General features: G+C 63.6%; 1 protein-coding gene across 1 annotated transcript in view; it reads left to right on the forward strand.

The window, feature by feature from the left end:
* The first annotated feature begins 360 nt into the window (after window positions 1–360).
* The window catches only part of LOC135561975 (WD repeat-containing protein 19-like), a 101,597-nt gene continuing 93,027 nt past the window's right edge, over window positions 361–8,930 (forward strand). Inside the window, exon 1 of the mRNA XM_065004508.1 lies at window positions 361–384. Within this exon, the coding sequence (XP_064860580.1) occupies window positions 361–384 (24 nt within the window). The remainder of the gene's footprint in view (window positions 385–8,930) is intronic.

Consider the following 8,930-nt stretch of genomic DNA (forward strand, 5'->3'; position numbering starts at 1 on the left):
CCAACCAATAAATCAATCAACACACCAACCAACAAATGAACCAATAAACCAACCAATACATCAACCAACCAATACATCAACCAACCAATACATCCATGAACCAACCAATACATCAACCAACCAACTAATACATCAACCAATGCATTAACCAACCAACCAATAGGCTACCCTGGGTGGTAGGGTAGCCTGGTGGTTAGAGTGTTGGACTAGAAACCGGAAGGTTGCAAGTTCAAATCCCCGAGCTGGTTGATTGATTTATGGGTTGGTTTATTTATGTATTGATTGGTTGATGTATTGATGTTTTGATTGATTGATTTCAGATCCATTTGAAGAGAGGGGGAGCATCTGAAAGCAGCTCGCATGCTCATCAGAGTTTCCAACAACGTCAGCAAACACACAGACAAAGAGATAGACACACCCTGACACACACAATATGACATGTTGTTAAAATAGATCTGATGTGTTTATCTCTCTGTCTGTCTACCTGCAGTCTGAAATAGGTAAACACACACACTGTTCCAGCTACCTGCATAGACACACAAGGAAGGAATGGGGAGGGAGGGGTGGAGGAAAGAGTGTGGAGGGAGGGGTGGTGGAAGGAGTAGGGAGGGAGGGGTGGTGGAAAGAGTAGGGAGGGAGGGGTGGAGAAGGATTAGGGAGGGAGGGGTGGAAGGAGTGGAGGAGGGGTGGAAGGAGTGGAAGGGAGGGGTGGAAGGAGTAGGAGGGAGGGGGTGGAAGGAGTAGGAGGGAGGGGTGGAAGGAGTGGAAGGGAGGGGTGGAAGGAGTGGAGGAGGGGTGGAAGGAGTAGGAGGGAGGGGTGGAAGGAGTAGGAGGGAGGGGTGGAAGGAGTAGGAGGGAGGGGTGGAAGGAGTGGAAGGGAGGGGTGGAAGGAGTGGGAGGGAGGGGTGGAAGGAGTGGAAGGGAGGGGTGGAAGGGAGGGAGGAGGGGGTGGAAGGAGTAGGAGGGAGGGGTGGAAGGAATAGGAGGGAGGGGTGGAAGGAGTAGGGAGGGAGGGGTGGAAGGAGTGGAGGAGGGGTGGAAGGAGTAGGAGGGAGGGGTGGAAGGAGTAGGAGGGAGGGGTGGAAGGAGTAGGGAGGGAGGAGGGGTGGAAGGAGTAGGGAGGGAGGGGTGGAAGGAATAGGAGGGAGGGTGGAAGGAGTAGGGAGGGAGGGGTGGAAGGAGTGGAGGAGGGGTGGAAGGAGTAGGAGGGAGGGGTGGAAGGAGTAGGAGGGAGGGGTGGAAGGAGTAGGGAGGGAGGGGTGGAAGGAGTGGAGGAGTGGTGGAAGGAGTAGGAGGGAGGGGTGGAAGGAGTGGAAGGGAGGGTGGAAGGAGTGGGAGGGAGGGGTGGAAGGAGTGGAAGGGAGGGGTGGAAGGAGTGGAGGAGGGGTGGAAGGAGTAGGAGGGAGGGGTGGAAGGAATAGGAGGGAGGGGTGGAAGGAGTAGGGAGGGAGGGTGGAAGGAGTGGAGGAGGGGTGGAAGGAGTAGAGGAGGGAGGGGTGGAAGGAGTAGGAGGGAGGGGTGGAAGGACTAGGAGGAGGGAGGGGTGGAAGGAGTGGAAGGGAGGGTGGAAGGAGTGGGAGGGAGGGGTGGAAGGAGGGAGGGAGGGTGGAAGGAGTGGAGGGGGAGGGAGGGAGGGGTGGAAGGAGGTGGGGGAGGGAGGGTGGAAGGGTGGAAGGAGGTGGAAGGAGTGGAGGGAGGGTGGAAGGAGAGGAGGGGGAGGGGTGGAAGGAGTAGGAGGGAGGGGTGGAAGGAGTAGGAGGGAGGGGTGGAAGGAGTAGGGGAGGGAGGGGTGGAAGGAGTGGAGGAGGGTGGAAGGAGTAGGAGGAGGGAGGGGTGGAAGGGTGGAAGGAGTAGGGAGGGAGGGGTGGAAGGAGTAGGAGGGAGGGGTGGAAGGAGTAGGGTGGAAGGGAGGGAGGGGTGGAAGGGAGGGAGGTGGAAGGAGTAGGAGGGAGGGAGAGTGGGGTGGAAGGAGTGAGTGGAAGGGAAGGGGAGGGGTGGAAGGAGTAGGAGGAGGGGTGGAAGGAGTGGAAGGAGGGAGGAGGGAAGGAGGGGTGGGGGGAGGGAGGGGTGGAAGGAGTGGGAGGGAGGGTGGAAGGGTAGGAGGGAGGGTGGAAGGAGTGGGAGGGAGGGGTGGAGGAGGAGGGGTGGAAGGAGTGGAGGAGGGTGGAAGGGTGGAAGGAGTGGAGGGAGGGGTGGTGGTGGGAGGAGGGTGGAAGGAGGAGGAGGGAAGTGGTGGAGGGGTGGAAGGAGTAGTAGGAGGGAGGGTGGAAGGAGTAGGAGGGAGGGTGGAAGGAGTGGGGAGGGAGGGGTGGAAGGAGTGGGAGGAGGGGTGGAGAAGGAGTAGGAGGGAGGGGTGGAAGGAGTAGGAGGGAGGGGTGGAAGGAGGGAAGGAGGGGTGGAAGGAGTAGGAGGGAGGGGTAGGAAGGAGTGGGAGGGAGGGGTGGAAGGAGATGGGGGAGGGAGGGGTGGAAGGAGTAGGAGGGAGTGGGGGTGGAAGGAGGGGTGGAAGGGAGGAGGGGTGGAAGGAGTAGGGGAGGGAGGGGAGAGGGAGGAGGGAGGGGTGGAGGGAAGGGGTGGAAGGAGTGGGAGGAGGGTGGAAGGAGTGGGAGGGAGGGGTGGAAGGAGTGGGAGGAGGTGGAGGAGTGGAAGGAGGGAGGGGTGGAGGAGGAGGGGTGGAAGGAGGGAGGGAGGGGTGGAAGGAGTGGGAGGGGTGGAAGAGGGAGGGGTGGAAGGAGTGGAGGGAGGGGTGGAAGGAGTGGGGAGGGAGGGGTGGGGGAGGGGTGAATAGGAGGGGAGTGAAGGAGGGAGGGTGGAGAAGGAGTAGGAGGGAGGGGTGGAAGGAGAGGAGGGAGGGGGGAGTGGAGGGAGTGGAAGGTAGAGGAGGGTGGAAGGAGTAGGAGGGAGGGTGGAAGGAGTAGGAGGGAGGGTGGAAGGAGGAGGAGGGTGAAGGAGTAAGGAGGGTGGAAGGAGTGGAGGGAGGGTGGAAGGAGTGGAAGGAGGGAGGGGTGGAAGGAGTAGGAGGGAGGGTGGTGGAGTGGAAGGGAGGGGTGGAAGGAGTAGGAGGGAGGGGGGTGGAAGGAGTAGGAGGGAGTGGAGGGTGGAAGGAGTAGGAGTGGAAGGGGAGGGGTGGAAGAAGGGAGTGGGAGGGAGGGGTGGAAGGAGTGGGAGGGGGGTGGAAGGAGTGGAAGGGAGGTGGACAGTGGGGGGGGAGTGGAAGGAGGAGGGGTGAAGGAGAGGAGGGGAGGGTGAAGGAGTGGAAGGAGGGTGGAAGGAGGAGGGAGGGGTGGAAGGAGTGAGGAGGGGTGGAAGGAGTGGGGGGAGGGATAGGAAGGGTAGGAGGGAGGGATGGAAGGAAGGGAGGGAGGGGTGGAAGGAGTGGAAGTAGGAGGGGGGTGGAAGGAGTGGAGGAGGGGTGGAAGGAGTAGGAGGGAGGGGTGGAAGGAGAGGAGGGAGGGGGTGGGAGGAGTGGGGGAGGGGGGTGGAAGGAGTGGAAGGGAGGGGTGGAAGGAGTGGGGAGGGAGGGGTGGAAGGAGTGGAAGGGGAGGGTGGAAGGAGGGGTGGAGTGGGAGGGAGGGGTGGAAGGAGTAGGAGGGGAGGGAGTGGGAGGGAGGGGTGGAAGGAGTAGGAGGGAGGGGTGGAAGGAGTAGGAGGGAGGGGTGGAAGGAGTGGAGGAGGGGTGGAAGGAGGGTGGAGGAGGAGGGAGGGGGTGGAAGGAGTAGGAGGGAGGGGTGGAAGGAGTAGGAGGGAGGGGTGGAAGGAGTGGAAGGGGAGGGAGGGTGGAAGGAGTAGGAGGGAGGGGTGGAGGAGTGGAGGGAGGTGGGAGGGGGGGTGGAAGGAGTGGAAGGGAGGGGTGGAAGGAGTGGAAGGGAGGGTGGAAGGAGGAGGAGGGAGTGGAAGGGTGGAAGGAGTAGGAGGGGGAAGGGGTGGAGGGAGGGTGGAGGGAGGGGTGGAAGGAGTGGGAGGGAGGTGGAAGGAGTGGGAGGAGGGGTGGAAGGAGTGGAGGGAGGGGTGAAGGAGTAGGAGGGAGGGGTGGAAGGAGGGAGGAGGGGGTGGAAGGGAGAGGGGGTGGGAGGGGTGGAAGGAGTAGGAGGGAGATGGGGGGTGGAAGGAGTAGAGGGAGGGGTGGAAGGAGTAGGAGGGAGGGGTGGAAGGAGTGGAGGGAGGGGGGTGGAAGGAGTGGAGGGAGGGGTGGAAGGAGTAGGAGGGAGGGGTGGAAGGAGTAGGGGAGGGAGGGGTGGAAGGAGTAGGAGGGAGGGTGGAAGGACTAGGAGGGAGGGGTGGAAGGGAGTGGAAGGAGGGAGGGGTGGAAGGAGTAGGAGGGAGGGGTGGAAGGAAGGAGGAGGGGTGGAAGGAGGGAGGGGTGGAAGGAGTAGGAGGGAGGGGTGAAGGAGTAGGAGGGAGGTGGAGGGAGGGGTGGAAGGAGTGGAAGGAGTAGGGAGGGGGGTGGAAGGGAGTAGGAGGGAGGGGTAGGGGAAGGAGTGGAAGGGAGGGAGGGGTGGAAGGAGTGGAGGGAGGGGTGGAAGGAGTAGGGGAGGGAGGGTGTGGAAGGAGAGGGAGGGGTGGGGGTGGAAGGGGGGGAGGGGTGGAAGGAGTAGGAGGTGGGAGGGAGGGGTGGAAGGGAGTGGAGGGAGGGGTGGAAGGAGTGGAGGGGGGAGGGTGGAAGGAGTAGGAGGGAGGGGTGGAAGGAGTGGGAGGAGGGGGTGGAAGGAGTGGAGGGAGGGGTGGGGAGGGGGGTGGAAGGAGTAGGAGGGAGGGGTGGAAGGAGTAGGAGGGAGGGGTGGAAGGGTGGGAGGGAGGGGTGGAAGGAGGGAGGGAGGGGTGGAAGGAAGGAGTGGAAGGAGTAGGAGGGAGGGTGGAAGGAGTGGGAGGGGAAGGAGTGGAAGGGGGGTGGAAGGAGGGTGGAAGGAGGGAGGAGGGGTGGAAGGGGTGGAAGGAGTAGGAGGGAGGGGTGGAAGGAAGGGGTGGGAGGAGTGGAGGGGTGGAAGGAAGGAGGAGGGTGGAAGGAGTAGGAGGGAGGGTGGAAGGAGTAGGAGGAGGGGTGGAAGGAGTAGGAGGGAGGGGGTGGAAGGAGTAGGGAGGGAGGGGTGGAAGGAGTGGAAGGAGGGAGGGGTGGAAGGAGTAGGAGGGAGGGTGGAAGGAGTAGGAGGGAGGGGTGGAAGGAGGTAGGAGGAGGGAGGGGGGGTGGAAGGGAGTGGAAGGGAGGGGAGGGTGGAAGGAGTGGAAGGGGAGGGTGGAAGGAGTAGGAGGGAGGGTGGGGAGTAGGAGGGAGGGTGGAAGGAAGAGGAGGGTGGAAGGAGGAGGTGGAAGGAGTGGAGGGAGGGTGGAAGGAGTGGAGGGAGGGGTGGAAGGAGTAGGAGGGAGGGGTGGAAGGAGGAGGGGAGGTGGAAGGAGTGGAGGGAGGGGTGGAAGGGTAGAGGAGGGGAGGTGGAGGGGTGGAAGGAGGGGTGGAAGGGTGGAGGAGGGTGGAAGGGAGTAGGAGGGAGGAGAGGGAAGGAAGGAGGAGGGGGGTGGAAGGAGTGGGGGAGGGAGGGGTGGAAGGAGTAGGAGGGGGGGTGGAAGGAGTAGGAGGGAGGTGGAAGGAGTGGGAGGGAGGGGGAAGGAGTGGAAGGAGGGGTGGAAGGAAGGAGGGGTGGAAGGAGTGGAAGGGGTGGAAGGAGTAGGAGGGAGGGGTGGAAGGAGTGGAGGGGGTGGAAGGAGTAGGAGGGAGGGGTAGGGAGGAGGAGGGGTGGAAGGAGTAGGGGAGGGGAAGGAGAAGGGAGGGAAGGAGGGTGGAAGGAGTGGGAGGGGGGTGGAAGGAGTAGGAGGGAGGTGGAGGGAAGGTGGAAGAGGTGGGAGGGAGGGTGGAAGGAGGGAGGGAGGGTGGAAGGAGTGAGGAGGGAGGGTGAAGGAGGGAGGGGTGGAAGGAGTAGGAGGGAGGTGGAAGGAGTAGGAGGGAGGGGTGGAGTGGGAGGGAGGGGTGGAAGGAGTGGGAGGAGGGGTGGAAGGAGGGAGGGGGGGTGGAAGGAGTAGGAGGGAGGGGTGGAAGGAGGTGAGGGAGGGAGGGGGTGGAAGGGTGGGAGGAGGGGTGGAAGGAGTGGAAAGGGAGGGTGGAAGGAGTGGAAGGGGAGGAGAAGGAGAGGAGGAGTGGAAGGAGGGTGGAAGTAGGAGGAGGGTGGAAGGAGTAGGAGGGAGGGGTGGAAGGAGTGGAGGGAGGGGGTGGAAGGAGGAGGAGGTGGTGTAGGAGGGAGGGTGGAAGGAGTAGAGGGAGGGGTGAAGGGGTGGAAGGGTGGAGGGAGGAGAGAGGGTGAAGGGAAGGGTAGGGTGGAAGGGAGGGGTGGAAGGAGTAGGAGGGAGGGGTGGAAGGAGTAGGAGGGAGGGGTGGAAGGAGTAGGAGGAGGGTGGAAGGAGTGGAAGGAGGGGTGGAAGGAGTAGGAGGGAGGGGTGGAAGGAGTAGGAGGGAGGGGTGGAAGGAGTGGAGGGAGGGGTGGAAGGAGTAGGAAGGGGAGGGGTGGAAGGAGTGGAAGAGGTGGAGGGAGGTGGAAGGGGTGGGAGGGAGGGGTGGAAGGAGTGGAGGGAGGGGGGAAGGAGTGGAAGGGAGGGGTGGAAGGAGTAGGGGAGGGAGGGGTGGAAGGAGTAGGAGGAGGGGTGGAAGGAGTAGGAGGGGAGGGGTGGAAGGAGTAGGGAGGGGTGGAAGGGTGGAGGGTGGAAGGAAGGGAGGGGTGGAAGGAGGGAGGGGTGGAAGGAGTAGGAGGGAGGGGTGGAAGGAGTAGGAGGAGGGGTGGAAGGAGGGAGGGGTGAAGGAGTAGGAGGGAGGGGTGGAAGGAGTAGGAAGGGAGGGGTGGAAGGAGTAGGAGGGAGGGGTGGAAGGAGTGGGAGGGAGGGGTGGAAGGAGTGGAAGGAGGTAGGAGGAGGGAGGAGGGAGGGGTGGAAGGAGTAGGAGAGGAGGGGTGAAGGAGTGGAGGGGGTGGAAGGAGGGAGGGAGGGGGTGGAAGGAGTAGGAGGGAGGGGTGGAAGGAGTAGGAGGAGGGGTGGAAGGGAGTGGAAGGAGGGTGGAAGGTAGGAGGAGGGGGTGGAGGGTGGAATGATGATGGAAGGAGGGAGGGTGGAAGGGGTGATGAGGGAGGGTGGAAGGAGTGGACAATGGGGGAGTGGAAGAGAGGAGGGAGGGGTGGAAGGGAGTAGGAGGGAGGGGTGGAAGGGAGTTGGGAGGGAGGGGTGGAAGGAGTAGAAGGAGGGGTGGAAGGAGTAGGAGGGAGGTGGAAGGAGAGGAGGGAGGGGTGGAAGGGAGGGGAGGGAGGGGTGGAAGGAGTGGAGGAGGGGTGGAAGGAGTAGGAGGGAGGGGTGGAAGGAGTAGGAGGGGAGGGTGGAAGGAGTGGAAGGAGTGGAGGGGGGGTGGAAGGAGTAGGAGGAGGGGGTGGAAGGAGTGAAGGGAGGGGTGGAAGGAGTGGAAAGAGGGGTGGAAGGGAGTAGGGGAGGGGGTGGATGGAGTAGGAGGGAGGGGTGGAAGGAGTAGGAGGAGGGGGTGGAAGGAGTAGGAGGGAGGGGTGGAAGGAGTGGAGGAGGGGGTGGAAGGGAGGGAGGGAGGGGTGGAAGGTGGGAGGGAGGGGTGGAAGGAGGGGAGGGAGGGTGGAAGGAGTGGGGAGGTGGGGGGAGGAGGGAAGGGGGGGTGGAAGGAGGGTGGGAGGAGGGAGGGGTGGAAGGAGGGAGGAGGGGTGGAAGGAGTAGGAGGGAGGGGTGGAAGGAGTAGGGAGGAGGGGAAGGAAGGAGGGAGGGGTGGAGGGAGGAGGGAGGGGTGGAAGGAGTAGGAGGGAGGGTGGAAGGAGTAGGAGGGAGGGGTGGAAGGAGTAGGAGGGAGGGGTGGAAGGAGTAGGAGGGAGGGGTGGGGGTAGGAGGGAGGGTGGGAGGTGGAAGGAGGGGAAGGAGGAGTAGGAGGGGTGGAAGGGTAGGAGGAGTGGAAGGTGGTGGAGGAGGGGTGGAGGAGGTGGGAGGGAGGGGTGGAAGGGAGGTGGAAGGAGGGTAGGAGGGAGGGTAGGGAAGGGTGGAGGGAGGGGTGGAAGGAGTAGGAGGGAGGGGTGGAAGGAGTAGGAGGGAGGTGGAAGGAGTGAGGGAGGGAGGGGTGGAAGGAGTAGGAGGGAGGGGTGGAAGAAGGAGGTGGAAGGTGGAAGGAGTGGAGGGGGGTGGAAGGAGTAGGGAGGGAGGGGTGGAAGGGGTGGAGGGAAGGAGGTGGAAGGGGAGGAGGGAGGGGGTGGAAGGAGTGGAAGGAGGGTGGAAGGAGTGGGAGGGAGGGGTGGAAGGAGTAGGAGAGGGGGTGGAGGGGTGGAAGGAGGGAGGGAGGGTGGAAGGAGTGGGAGGAGTAGGGGAGGGGTGGAAGGAGTGGAGGGAGGGAGGGGGAAAGGGAGGGGGGTGGAAGGAGTAGGAGGGAGGGGTGGAAGGAGTAGGAGGGAGGGGTGGAAGGAGTAGGAGGGGTGGAAGGAGTAGGAGGGAGGGGTGGAAGGAGTGGAGGGAGGGGTGGAAGGAGTAGGAGGGAGGGGTGGAAGGAGTAGGAGGAGGGGTGGAAGGAGTAGGAGGGAGGGGTGGAAGGAGTAGGAGGGAGGGGTGGAAGGAGTGGAAGGGAGGGGGTGGAGTGGAGGAGGGGTGGAAGGGAGGAGGAGGGGTGGAAGGGTAGGAGGGAGGGGTGGAAGGAGTAGGAAGGGAGGGGTGGAAGGAGTAGGGAAGGGGAGGGGTGGAAGGAGTAGGAGGAGGGTGAAGGAGTAGGAGGGAGGGGTGGAAGGAGTAGGAGGGAGGGGTGGAAGGAGTAGGAGGAGGGGTGGGGTGGAAGGAGGGAGGGAGGAGTAGGAAGGGGGTGGGGAGTAGGAGGGAGGGGGTGGAAGGCAGGAGGGAGGGGTGGAAGGAGTGGAGGGAGGGGTGGAAGGAGTGGGGTGGAAGGAGTAGGAGGGAGGGGTGGAAGGAGT

This window comes from Oncorhynchus nerka, linkage group LG18, assembly GCF_034236695.1.
Source record: "Oncorhynchus nerka isolate Pitt River linkage group LG18, Oner_Uvic_2.0, whole genome shotgun sequence".
In the NCBI taxonomy this organism is placed as follows: domain Eukaryota; kingdom Metazoa; phylum Chordata; class Actinopteri; order Salmoniformes; family Salmonidae; genus Oncorhynchus; species Oncorhynchus nerka.